The sequence below is a fragment of the Carcharhinus amblyrhynchos genome, chromosome 18 (assembly GCF_965287045.1).
Source record: "Carcharhinus amblyrhynchos chromosome 18, sCarAmb.v2.hapA, whole genome shotgun sequence".
In the NCBI taxonomy this organism is placed as follows: domain Eukaryota; kingdom Metazoa; phylum Chordata; class Chondrichthyes; order Carcharhiniformes; family Carcharhinidae; genus Carcharhinus; species Carcharhinus amblyrhynchos.
Window position 1 is genome coordinate 20844300 of NC_137341.1, and position 14619 is coordinate 20858918.

Genomic DNA, 14619 nt, shown 5'->3' on the forward strand with positions numbered 1-14619 from the left:
CTTATACAATCTCACCATAACATTCCAAGAAGTGGGATAACTCGTTTGCTCGTCTTCAAAATAGCACCATGGGATTTTTTTTACATAAACCCGATTAGGCAGATGGGGCCTTGGTTCAATATCTCAACTGAAAAGCACACCTCTGACAGTGCAGGACTCCATCTGTACTGCACTGGCTGTCGGCCTTTAATTTTGTTCTCAAGTGAGAGTTAAATCTGGAATTTTGTGACTGGAGAGTGTGTAGAGAGAGAGTGTTGAATCTCTGTTTCCTGAAACTGATTCTAATTGACTAAGTGCTGGCTTTTTCTGTGAACCTAGAAAGACCTGACACTTTTGCACCTTCTGAAATGTGAAAATGATTTGTTTGTGACTTTGCCTGGGGCTTTTAACTTTTCACACAAGGGCCAAGTTTGCAGAGCTCTTTGTGGGTGTGGAGGCAGGCTGGTTAGAAGGAATGCCTCAGTTCTCCAATACAACAGCCCAGCTCCCAGTATCATTCAAAGATGTCCCTAAACAATACCTTTGTCCCCTTACCCAGCACCTAACCCTCGTGTCACTTCAGATTGTCCTGCCACCCAGTGCCCCTCAGATCACCCATACCACCTTCTATCACCTCATTACTCACACCCCATGCTCCTTAGACTCCCCATCTGAACCCATGTACTCTCCATAGCCATTTAACCAGTATGAAGTTTGTACAGTCCTCAGGAGCTATGCAACAGCAATGGGAATTATTTTAATATTTCAGGGGAAAAAATCAAACCTGTAACAATCTAATAAAATCCTGAATTAAAACACGGTAACATTGATACCAGAAAGAAAAACTTAGCCAGTACAAAAAATGCAAATTAGATCTGTAAATAAACAAAACAACACTTCAAAAGCATATTCTGTTATTATAGCCTCCTAAAAGTTTTGATCGTTTTTGACTCAATAGACCACCTTCTGAAACCCAGCCAAGCATTCATAATGGATGGGGTCATGACAAAATCTTCCAGCTATGTTGCCAGAAACTGACAGAGTGAATGCCACTCAATGGATGAGAGTTGATGCATTGACTTTTTTTCAGCTTAGAAAAGCAGGGTATTGTTAACGGAGGTGCCATTTAATTTAATCCACAACAGTAGAAATATTAGCAGTTACTGACATGTTATTTTACATTTCTAATGTTTTGCGGCACTTTCTACAGTAGAAAAAGTTCTGTTATACATAACAATACGCACAAAATGGTGATCAATGGAAGGACTGATCCCTATGATGAATCACTGGATTAAAACACATTGCAGCATCTAATAGTGACATTTGAAAGTTCTTTTTGTGCTTGCTTTCAGAATGCTCCCAACACTGCAGCACTGATTAAACAGTCTACAAGGTGGTTCATTTTTTTTAGGGTTCCAAAACCCACATTAGCACATGACAATTGTATGCAGGAGAAAATAAAATTCTCCAGTGGCCCTCACAAAAAGTTCCAACCTCCGAAGAGATACCTGCGCAGATTGCAACCAAGGCCTTCCCTACCCACGAAAGTGGCACACAAAAATGATATGGAGTCGGGAAGGCAGAGGAATTCACCATTTTATGACCCAATTCACACCTATGTTGGGAGACAAAAATCCAGTCTTAATCCTACCAAATATCGGAGCTACTGATAGCCTTGCTTCCCGAAAACCTGGGTGAGCATCAAAAGGCCTTCTGCAATGTATGTACTGAGTCCTCAATCACACCACTTCTGCCTTGTTTGTTTAGGATAACCAACTTCTGCCACTAAAAAAAAATCCAACAAATCAAATGTCTGAGAGATTGAGGCAAGGCTGCGTTACCAGCCACAACCAACAAGTTTCACTTCTAAAAAATTTGTTCCTGGCACATGGGTATCACTGGTTAGGCTAGCATTTATTGCCCATGGATAATTGTTCTTGAGAAGGTGTTGGTGAACCACACTATAATTTAAACTGCTGCAGTCCTTGTTGTGTATAAACACCTAGTTAAGAAGGAAGTTTGAGGATTTTGACCCAGGGAAGGTGAAGGAACGGAGATATAGTTCCAAGTCAAGGTGATGTGTGTCTTGGAGGGGAACTTGCTGGTAGTGGTGCTCCATGTATCTGCTGGGCTTGTCCTTCTTGGTGGCAGAGGTTGCAAGTTTGAAGGTACTGTCAAAGGAACCTTAGTGAATTGTTGCAATGCATCTGGCACACGCTACTGTTACCATGAGTTGGTGGTGGAGCGAGTGTATGGCTACGCGGCCATCAAATATACTGCTCTGCCCTGGATAGTGTTGATCTTGTTGAGTGTTGTTGGAACTGCACTCATCCAGAAAAATGGAGAGTGTTCCATCTAAAAAAATTAAAAGATGGTGGACAAACTTTGGGATGTCAGGAGGTGAATGCTGTCCACAGATTTCCCAGCCTCCGATCTGTTTTTATAGCCGCAGCGTTTATATGACTGATCATGTTCAAATTATGGTCATTGATAACCTGCAGGATGTTGATGGTGGGGGATACAGCAATGGTAATACCATTGAACATCACAAGAGATGGTTGGACTGTGTGGGTGATGTAAAAATTTAGCACATAAGGCAAGATGCAGATATTGTTGGTAACATTGCAGCATGCCATTATTTTATGGAGGGGTATCATTTGCTTGGCTGGTTAACCTGCTTCTTACCTGGATGACAATCACAAAGCAATAACATGACTTCTGAAATGTTTCACCTGATTTTACACCTCTGATTAAGTTGTTAAGGCACATTCATGTAGATTCAGCAATCTTTGACTGTATCTCCGCTGCTTTAAATAGGCCCTTTGAATGTTAGTGATGATTGAATTGAAACTCCCCTGAAACAGTTTTCAGAGTAACTGACCTCTCTATATTCATTTGTAAAAACCTTCTTGGCTTTCTTCTTTAAAAACAATTCTGTCTCATTGTTGTTTTTATTTTAATTTTTCCTTAACGATATTTTCATTTGCAGAAAAATACTTTGCTTCCTCATTGGGCATTGAATTAAACTGGATAGTCAAGTGGGATAATTAATACTTTAGCAGTCCTTTCCGAGTCATCATGATCCAGACATTGGTGTAGGTCAGATATTCTAATAAAGGATCCCTTGCTCATTAATAGTGTTGTGTTATGAGCCTGGAGCTATGTGCTGTGTATATTAAGCTCCATAAATAAACTAGAGCCACTTCTTTTCATATTCAAATTTTTTTAGAATAACTTCCAAGTGTTACAAAATCTAACTGACAGCACAGGTCCTTCCGTTCTGCCTACATTCTGAATTAAAACAAGTTGTGCTATTGTTGCATCTAAAATTGACAAGTGACTCCCACCTGACTTCTCTTGACATAGGGTTTTATTAATTAGGAAAGTGAGAAGAGAAAGTGTAGGATAAATGAAAAGAAAAATGTATTTTAGTTTTTTTAGAAATATTCTCTGAAAGGGAATCCAGAACAATGAGGCCTAACCTTTAAGCCAGAGCTCAGCTATTTGGGGAAGATGTTCTTAAATACCTCAGAAAAGAAGTAGTGGAAATATCAGGAACACTTCTTCTCCCCACCACCCCTCAGCTTAACATATTATAAGCTGATGACTGGAGTTGGAGGTCGGTTAAAAATTTCAAAACTGAAATAGATTTTTTTTTGTTGGACGAAGATATTATTGGTTCTGAAACAAACGCAGGTAGATGGAGTTAAAATACAAACAAAATATAATCCAACCTAATGGCAGAATAAACTCAAGGGCTGAATGGTTTATTCCTGTTCCTTTGTTCCCATTTGTTGGAGATTAGGGTCCTGGAGAGATAGCGAGAACTATGGTAGGGAATTATAAGTTAGTAGGTAGGGTCAGAGTAAAAGAGAGTATAATTTAGTCCAAATTAGGGTTGTTATGTATGTACATGAATGCATGGAATGTGGTAAATAAGATTGGTGAGTTACAAACACAGATTGCCATGTAAAAATATGATGTGATTGAACAACAGAGACGTAGCTGAAAGAATGTCAAGACAGTGTTCAATATCCCTGGATACAAAGTGTTCAGGAAAGACAGGAAAAGAAGAAAAAGGAGAGGAGTAACGGCATTGATTAAGGAGAGCATTGCAGTGCTAGAGAAAAATAATGTTTCCCTGGTCAAGGACAGAATCTATTTGGTTGGAAGTTAGGAATAAAAAGGGACAATTAAATTGCTCAGTGTAATCTGTAGGCCACCAACTAGTGGGAAGGACGTAGAAGAACAAATTTGCAAAAAAATTAGAGAAAGGTACAAAAATTCCAGAGTACTTATAGGAGACTTTAACTATCCAAATTTACTCTGAGGTAGTAGTAATAGTGTAATGGGAGGAGAGGAGCAAGAGTTCCTAGATTACGTTCAGAAAGATTTTCTTCAGTGTGTTTCCAATCTGATGTGGCAACTTTGGTTCTTGGAAATGAGATGGGACGAGTAGATTAAATCTCAGTAGGAGAACATTTAGGGGACAGTGATCATTGTATCATATATTTAGACTGACTATGGAAAAAGACAAAGAACAGTTCAGAGCTAGAAAAAATAATTGGGAAAGCCAAATTTAATGGGGTAAGAACTGATTAGGTTGAATAAATTGGAGTCAAAGCTTAGCAGGAAAAACAGTAGCTGTTAAATGCGCTACTATCAAAGAAATGATTTAGGCACATTCCAAGTATATTCCCTTGAAAGGGAAAGGCAAAGCAAACAAATCCGGAGCTCCCTGGATGACAAATGAGATAGAAATTAAGATAAAGAAGAAAAAAATGTGCTTGTGAGGTGTGTCAAGTACAAATGACAATTGAAAACCAAGCTGAATATGGAAGGTTCAGAAGAGAGATGAAGAAGCAAATGAGCGAAGAGAGGGAATATTTAAAAAGACTGATAATTAGCATAAAAGGCAATCCTAAAATCTTCTAAAGGCACATAAATAGTAAAACGATGGTAAAAGGAGAAATAGAGCCAACTGTGGACCAAAAACGGGATTTGCGCATGGAGATAGAGGGCATAACTCTGGTATGTCTTGTAAACCTTAAATGTGGTGAGGAGAGATGGCAATGATTAGATTGTACTAATCAGGGTATATACTATGAAGATACCGTCTTGTACTGCACCTATGTCTTAAGGTTATTGTCTTTTTATGCCGTAGTAGCAGAAATTAAATGAAAGTAAGTTAACACAGAAGAGAAAAAAGAGAAAAGTAAAGAAATCTGAGAGTAAGAAGAAGAACAATAAAAAAACAGGAAAACATAGAGAGGATTTTATTTATAAATAAGAGAGAAGAGCAATTGAAGGAGGATAAATAGAATGTGATACAGACAAAAGTCCGTGCAGGGAAGGACAGCGAGGAATATGCAGTGGAGAGGAAGAACAAGTGTAAGTGGTGTGAAAATGTCACAGGTGAGTGAAATGGGTGTCAGGATTTCCTGTCTGATGCATCTTTTTGACATCTTTGAGAATATCACGGATGAAGTTGATAGGGATGGAGTTTATTTACTTTCTGGCTATGTTCCACATTTATATGGTTACCATTTCAGTTTCTGCTTTGGTTTAATTAGAATGCGTTGACAGGGTTATCTCGCCGTCCCACAATACTTTTCACAGACTGGTGATTTACAGGTGATGTTGAGTGACCTTTATTGGGACATTAATTACTTGTTCTTTCTGGTTCACATCTGATTGTCCAGTGCTTTCTTTCAGGTGTTGCTGTTAATCTGCTCTTAGCTGTGTGCTCAGCATTGTCGCCTGCTCGCTGCTACGCATCCATTTGATTGCTGATTCTAGAGGACTGATTCTGATTGCTAGGTGTTAAAGAAATCAAACCTTAATTTTACAATGAATGATTTTGCTTTGTTTTCAACTTACCATAAATCACTAGTTAAGACTAGTCCACTGTGACATTCTTGCCAGCCAGTCAGTCTGTGTTATATCTGTGGACTGTTTGACAGCTTTTCAGTTGCTGTGCATTTTGTTTACAATGAATAATAAAAGGCAGTTAGAATCATAGAATCCCTACAGTGCAGAAGGAGGCCATTTGGCCCATCAAGTCTGCACCAACCATGATCCTACCCAGGCCCTACTCCAGCACCCTACATATTTACCCTGCTAATTCCCTGACTCTAACGTCAATTTCATCTTTAATAATGGATTCCAAGATCTTACCCATGACTGAGGTCAGGCCAACTGGCCAATAATTTCCCAACCTCTGCCTCCCTCCTTTCCTAAACAGGGGCGTTACCTGAGCCTTTTTCCAGTCCTCTGGGATCTTCCCAGATGTGGAGATGCCAGCATTGGACTGGGGTAAACACAGTCAGAAGTTTTACAACACCAGGTTAAAGTCCAACAGTTTTATTTGATAGCAAATGCCACCAGCTTTCGGAGCGCTGTTCCTTTTGTCAGGTGGGTGGGAGTTCTGTTCACAAACAGAGCGTTAAGCAAGTCGTGGAGGTTGCCTGGACTTGCAAAATCTCATTAACTGTCCTGTCTGGAGACTATACACATCCCTTTAACCTGTGCTTAACGCTTTCTCCACTCACATTGTCTGTACCTTTAAGACTTGATCAGCTGTAAAGACTCACATTCCAATCATTATGTAAATTGAGTTTGTGTCTTTATATGCGCTGTTTGTGAACAGAATTCCCACTTACCTGTGAAAGCTAGTGACGTTTGCTACGAAATGAAACTGTCTCATGAGACTTGCCATACTATTCCCTATTTCAGTTATTTTCTCCAAGATCTCAAAACTATGTAATTCCTTACTTCCCTAAGTTTTCCTTTCTTCCACAATCTGTTGAAAGATTGTTAAGACTTTAAAAGACCTTTAAAACATGATGTTGATTAATCACAATTTTCTGATCTTTCCAATTTGGAAGTATCTGAGTTTTAGACATTCATCAGTTTCTCATTGATAAATAACCCATTTATTTAACAAATGGTTTTATACCTCAAATACACTAAAAACATTTTCTTTGTTACCTCTAGACTTGACAATGTCAATGCTCTCCTCGACAGTCTCCCATCTCACTCTACAAAATACTTGTACTCATTCAAAACTATGCTACACAAGTCTTCATTCATTTCAGGTCTCATTTATCCAATGTGCTTGAGTCAGCCATTCAACAACACCTCAGTTTTAAAATCCTCATTCTTGTGTTCAAATCTTTCCATGGCCTTGCCACTTCCTGTTTGTGGAGTAGAGCTTCCTCTAGCCTTAAAGATCTTGAGATCACCACTTTCCTCCAATTCTGTTCTCTTGCCTATCTCAGATTTTAATCATTGTACCATTGGTGGTTGTGTTTACAGCAGCCTTGGCCCTAAACTTTGCAGTTGCCTTGTTAAACCTCTCACCTCTATTAAGATGTTTCTTAACATCTACTTTTTTGATCAAGCATTTAGGTCTTCTAATCTGATTTCTCCTTCATGGGCCTGTTGTCAAAAGTCAGAAATGTTTTCATTGGTATCCCTCTTGTTAAGTGCATTAGGCTGCTTAACTATGTTAAGTATACTTGTAAATGTATATTTGTTATTGAAGCATGAATTTATTGACTCACCATGCTGCAGAATTTAGCAGTAAATCTAGGAATAAGTCAAATTTCTGACACTGGCTAGATGAACAGTGTAGTACTCTTAACAGCAATATGGTAACGTTTAACGTACTCAAATCAACTATGTTTAATGCTGTCTTTTTCCATTATGCTGTCCATTTCATTGTAAATCACATTTAAAATTGAAAGCACTATGTTCTGATAATTAATTGAAGATGAATCTGCAATAGAGCTCATATCCTAAGAATAACAATGCCTCGTGTTACTTAGTGCATCAGTGAGTTCCATTTTAACCAGGTTATGGATATAGATAAAATATATTTTGAACTCCGTTCTTGTGCTGCTAATCGGTCAGGTTTTTTTAAATCAGCTTTAGAACCTGCAGTTTTTCCATGCCCTATATTCTGAAACTATCCAAATAGAATGTGGTTTCAACCCATAAATGTACTTTACTCTGAGCACACCATTTATCTCATTTGTCTTTAATATTAAGTATATTAATTCTGTGTGATCAGACATACAGCAAATTCACATTAAAAAAATGCTCATCCCCTGTCTTCCCAATATTTCTAATACTTCCTGTCTCCACACCTTAAAATGCCACATGATATTATGACAACTTTAGGCAAGTTGAATGATTGGAAGGTTGTCCTACCTACATCACTTGAAGTATGAGAATACCTGACTGCCTACTATAGATCTTCATGTGATCAGACTTCTCATGTTTCCTTTTAGAAGGTCGCAGGTTATTGAACAGTTTGAGGCCCTGGAGATTGAACAAGCCCAGCAGATGGCATCCAGTTCCTCTTCTGAATCAAACATTTACAAGAGATGTCGAGGTCGAAGTGAGAAAAGGTCCTATCCAAGGAAAAGAGTAAGCTTATGTAGTGACAATTTCTAGTCTCTATATTACCTATTTGTTAACAATGAGAAACAGTCTTTCAGGAGTGACCATCTCAGATCTTTCATAATTTTAAATACCTTTGCTAGATCCTGCTTAGTTGTTAACACCAATGAAATGAAAGCACCCATTGACTATAATACTTTTCTGATTTGTCCTAGTATCCTTCATTATACCTCTTCCATTTTTCATAGTATCCTTTCTGCACAGAGAACTGCATCCAATACCTGAATTTTGTAGAAATTCCACTGCAGCATCTGGAGAATTTAAATTTAATAATATATCTGAAATAAAAAGCTTATCTCAGTAATAATGATCATGAAACTACTGCATTGTCATTCAAAATCCATCCAGTTCACTAACGTTCATTAAGGAAACTCCATCTGGCTCATGTGACTCCAAATCCACTGCAACATGATTGACTCTTAACCATCCTCTAAAATGGGCTAGCAAGCCATTTGTTGTATCAAACTGCTACAGAAAAGTTAAATAGCAATAAACTTGACAGACCAGCCAGCACCAACCTGGGCACCAAAAACAAGAAGGCTTAATCAACCTAAGAGGTCTCTTCGTATCATCTGATGGCTTCTGCCAAAATTGGGAGAGCTATTCCACAGAGTAGTCAAATAACAGTCTGACGTAGTCATACTTACCAAATTGTACCTTACAGTGTCCCAGAATCTTCCATCAATATCTTCGGGTATGATCTGCCCCAATGTCAATTGATGACATGGTTGTGTACAGAGGGAGTTGACCTGCGAGTCCTCAGTATGGATACTAAATTTCATGAAGTCTTATGGCATCAAGGGCAAGGAATCCTCCTGTGATTACCATCTACCCCACCTTCTCAGCTGATGAATCTATGCTTCTCCATGTTGAACACCGTGGACACCAGTTGTACTCTTAATGGGGAAATTAGAATGGCTCAGTTGAGCCACTACTAATGGAACTGGTTGAGTCCTGAAGAAAATATGTCAGACTGTGCCTACAATAAATGGTGGGAAAGCCAACAGGAGGCAAATATCTATTTGACCTTATCCTCTCCGGCTGTTTTAGAGACATCTTTTGATCAAAAAGCTGACATGTCCAAGGATGTGCAGCATGAGCACTAGATCGAACAACACAAGCGATGGAGAAATACAACATTGAAAAGGACATTGCTGCCTTTATCAAAAAGAAGTTTGACAAGAAATACAATCCAATACAGCACTATGTTGTTGGCACAAACTTCAGTATTTACATCAGACATAAAACAAAACATTTCATCTATTTGAAATATTTGTAACCATTTTGTTTTGATTCCGGCCTCACATTGATCTAATGTTTTCAAGATATAATCATGCTCAAGCCAATTTTCTTTTCGACCTTTCGATGAGATTGCAGAAGCACTCTTTCCAAAATTCTGAAACAGATAAAACATACTTTTAGATTAATCTGGTGATTCGTTGACTGTTGGAATGGTTGTATTTTAAACAAATCTTTCTAATAAATTAATGACCTTTAGTTATTTGCTGGTTGCTACTTTAGGATCTCGTGTCTGAGTCAGATCAAATCGGCTCTGCTCCAGACATTTCAGCAGTGCCTGTTACACAATACCGCAGGGCAAAGTCATTGGACAGAAGAGCAACTGAAGCAACAGTGACGGTAAGGAAATCCTACAAATTCTGGTTTGAGGGGATAGGGAAAGGCATGAACAGACAAAATGCAAAAACCTACAGACAGGGGAGGCAAGAGCACATGTACAAGAGGAAAGGAAGAAGACAAGTTGGTGGAAGAACAGCATGGCTGTGCGAGTGTAAATGAAATCATCAGTTGTTATGGCAGTGTTACAACAAAGAACTCTAATCTTGTCAAGCAATTTGTAGGTCTAAGTTTATCTTGCATGATGCACCTATTTGTGTCATCGTGCTGTCAGTGTACGTTTGTCAGTGCATGCCTGCACCCATTCTTGCTCTGAGGACGTGGGAAAGATTCTTTTGGTTCATGGTTTTTATATGTTCTTTTATTGGTTATGCTGTTGTCTCTCATCTCTTATTTACTCCTTTTAGCCAGATCTGCTGAATTTTAAGAAAGGCTGGATGACAAAACTCTCTGCAGATGGTCAGGTAAGAAACTGACACCGAATGTGTGATAGTAGTTCACTCATATCCATTTGAAAGGTCATGCTACAAGCACCCATTGGCACATGTCAGTTCTAGCTGTCTGCATCAAATCTATTTTCAACTGTAAATAATGGATCTTCAGAAGTGCTGCTCTATCATTTCAACGCACTATGACAATCATGCAGTGCCTGGTTTTTAGTCTCATATACTTAATGTAGAATTTTCATGCAATACTGCTTTTAACAAATTCAATTAGCTAACATTATTCAAGTCCACAAAAACACCTCTGGGTGACAAAGATATTGCAGAGCCAGGTGCTACTCCTAGGCTAAGTGGTGTTCTTCCACTGTGTTTCCTCCAGATTTATGCAGCAGCTTGTAGCATATTGTTTGAAGATTAAAGGTCTATTTGAAAAACATTTCAAATTAAACTTTTCCTCATCATGTTAGCACCTTCCATTTATTTGCAGCTTATGTTACTGTTTTGCAAGTGTCAGATTTGGGCACCAATGGCTCTTCAAACATTAAAATAAAAATAAAATATTGCAGATGCTGGAAATCTGAAATAAAAACAGTATGTGCTGGAAATTCTCAGTAGGTTTGGCAGTGTCAGTGGAGAGAAAAACTGAGTCAACGTTTCGAGTCGAATATGACTCTTTTTCAGAACTCCAGTTCTAAAAAGTGTTATATTTGATCCAAAGCATTAACTCTGGCTCTTTAAGCATGCAATGGTCAGCTATAGAATGAATTAAAAATGTTGAGTAAAGCACTTCCTGTTACATTCATCCATGCCTTAATCATATATTACAGTTTTGCAGGTACAATTTATTATCCCGTGATGGGTACCATATTTTTATATTTTGTAGGAAATCTAGTTTGATGTTATTAACCCTTTGAGAGTAATGCTGCTGTGTTTTTCAAACCTGTACCCCTGTTCCTTCTGCCCAAGGTGTCTCTGCTTTATTACATATGTATAACATTGATACAAAATCATAAAGTAAAATTAAAAGCAATCCATTAGTGCAGTGAGGAAGACAGGAGCAGTTATCCAGGGCTCCATTCTTATATCCTTACTGTGTAATATGGAACCATTTCCGAGATGGGAACATTACAGCACGGCATGAAAGGAGGGAATTGCCAAATGTTGATGAGGCTTTCTTGGTAAGTCGTGCCAATATAACAGAGTCAGTGACATGTTCTACTTTCTCTCAGTGGAAGAAGCATTGGTTTGTTCTGACTGACCAAGTTCTAAGATATTACCGGGATTCTGCAGCAGAGGAGGTGAGTGTCACAGCCATAGCCTTGAAGACTAGGTTGATTGGTGTGAAACTGCTAATGTTTATGGCTGTGTGTTGCCATTTTCTTTCAACCCCAGCCCTAAATTTCTTTCTTTATTCTTCTTGAATGCACTGACTCATGTCAAAATCTGAACAGAACTACGCTAAATGACATTCTTAATGTGTGATACTGAACAGTGATTGCTAACATGCTAGTCAGCCAAAGGTGGAATGGCATGCTAGCATGGTATTCAGCCAAAGGTGGAATGACACTTTGGTCCAGGCTAATCACTCCTGTTCTTCTTAGGCATGCACATTGTAGCAAAATATCGCGAGTAGGAACCTTGGCTGAACTGCTGCTCTCTAACCTACAAACACTGAAGTGTTGTTTTTACTACAGCAGCTGAGATCCATTAGCATTACACATATGTACTAAATTAGAGATTTCTGGTCTCCATGGCTCAATCTGTGGGGTGGTGCATGCTGTCAACTGGTAGACATGGCTGTTTAACACTAATGAGGGTAGACAATTCTTTTGAACATGTTTTTTGTTATTTCTTGGTGACAGTGTTGCTGTTACAATGGAATTGAGTCAGGTTCATGTATTAACAGCATGGTTATGATAAGAGTCTCACGGGGAAATGCTTAACAGCACATGTATCTGTACAGCACAGCAAACAAAATCCAGTATCCAGCAGCCTATATACTGCAACTGGATAGTCATTGGCTATTATGCCATCAACTCTTGACGGTGTCATAGCTCCCAGTGTATTGGATTGGGTTTTCAAGAACAAGCTAAACAGAACTGTGCTACTTAATTGAGATTGGCTGCTGTAGAACTCTGTCTATATCTTGCATAAGCTTCTCCACCTTTTTTTCCACAGGCAGTGGACCTGGATGGTGAGATTGATCTAACTAGTTGCTATGATGTGACTGAATATGAAGTGCAGAGGAACTATGGATTTCAAATCCATGTAAGTTTAGATTTCACGCGAAATTATATTCTAGAATAAATACATGAAATTGAGTATTGCCTCTATATCATCAGATTGTTAAAACTTTTATTGGATTTAACCAGGAGCATTTATTCCACAGGTAGATTAGGGCTATATCTGCTGAGCAAGCCCTTGCTGCCTTAGTCAGTGCTCGTACTTGTTCTATTTTTGGTGTAGAAATTGTACATTGATAGGTGCTAATATTCCTATATTTGAGTGCAAAATTTCAAAGTTTTATTAATGATTAAATTGGCAACAGATGACCAGGAATAATTGTGAAACTCAAAATATATTTTTAAAAGCTGAGCTTTGTTCATCCTTTCAAGATCAAACATATCCCTCAATTAGAATTCAGCATAGTTTTCTTTAATATGTTGTTTTATGTTCTTTTTTAAATTGTTCATATGATGTGGATATCATTGACAAGGCCAGTGCTTATTGTCCATCTCTGAATTGCCCTCAAAGATGGTGGTGAGGCACCTTCTTGAACTTCTGCAGCTTATGTGGTGTTGGTACATCCACAGTGCTGTTAGGGAGGAAGTATAAATACCTGAGTCCCAACTGAAATTTCAGCTTGAATTCTCTCCCAGTATTCTATATGAAACCCAACCAAACCTGTGATTAGATTCCAGTCTGTTACACACTCCCAATTATCTGTCATTCTGTTATCTATCCTCTCTAATGCTGTTGCTGTACAGTTTCTAGTCTGTGTTTGTATTTTTCATTGCAATGTATTTAGTGCATTTTTTTCTTACAAACTAGTCAAAAGCAGAGGTGTACATGCTGTCTGCCATGACATCAGGGATTCGTAGGAACTGGATCCAAGCGATAATGAAAAATGTGCATCCTATCACTACGCCAGATGTAACTAGGTAGGTACAGAGGGAGTTATAGTGACCTAAGCGTAATGTCTGAAAAACACTGGCAGCAGGAGTCCTTGATGGCTGTCTTAATCTGAAGAAGTTAAACTGATTCTGATGCAGTAAATATAAATAAAGAGGCAACCACATTGTAATGCAGTTAATCCTGACCTCCTTTCATGGTCTAATATCAGTACCTTGAAGTCATCCAAAACTCTGCTGCACTTGTCCTCACTCTCACCAAACCCCATTAACCCATCACCCATGATTTCTGACCCACAATAGCTCCAATATAAGCAATACCTCTATTTTAAAATTTCTATTGTTTTCAAACCCCTCCATGGCCTCGCCCATCCCTTTCTCTATAATCTTCTCCAGCCCAAAACGCTCCTCCAGTTTATCTGTGCTCCTCTAATTCTCGCCTCTTCAGCATTCTAGATTTTAATTCAACCACTATTGGTGCCTCCATCTATCTAGATCTTAAGCTCTGGAATTCCCATCTCCCTCCTTAAATCCCATGGCTTTCTTACCACACTTTCTTTAAGTCACTTCTTAAAACCTACCTCTTTGACCAAGCTTTTAGTCGATTACCCCAGTATCTCCTTATGTGACTCAATGTCACGTTTTGTTTTTTAACACTTCTATGCAGTGTCTCAGGATACTTTGGAATGTTAAAGATGGTAAATAAAATCATGTTGTTGCTATTGTTGATGATTATCAACTAAATCTAACTCTTCTACCACATCCTATATCCACCCACAAAATAAACTATTTGCAGACTGGGCCACCTTATTGTCATTGGAAATGTCTTAATGGGTCTGTTTCTTTCCTTCTTGTAACTATGAAAAGCTTCTCACTGGCTTTATTTGGAAAGGGATTTATCAAAATCCAGAGTACAGAAGACCTGAAAAGTTAAATGTAAACGACAAAGGCAAACTCAGTCATAA

General features: G+C 38.5%; 1 protein-coding gene across 8 annotated transcripts in view; it reads left to right on the top strand.

Moving 5' to 3' along the window:
* The window catches only part of LOC145354895 (uncharacterized), a 169568-nt gene that overhangs the window by 121274 nt on the left and 33675 nt on the right, over positions 1-14619 (top strand). For 7 of the 8 annotated variants that reach the window (XM_080206495.1, XM_080206497.1, XM_080206499.1 and 4 more), the window contains 6 exons: positions 8274-8412; positions 9967-10083; positions 10488-10544; positions 11753-11821; positions 12702-12791; positions 13575-13684. In XM_080206495.1, the coding sequence (XP_080062621.1) occupies positions 8274-8412; positions 9967-10083; positions 10488-10544; positions 11753-11821; positions 12702-12791; positions 13575-13684 (582 nt within the window). The remainder of the gene's footprint in view (positions 1-8273; positions 8413-9966; positions 10084-10487; positions 10545-11752; positions 11822-12701; positions 12792-13574; positions 13685-14619) is intronic. The other variant, XM_080206498.1, reaches the window with a different exon arrangement.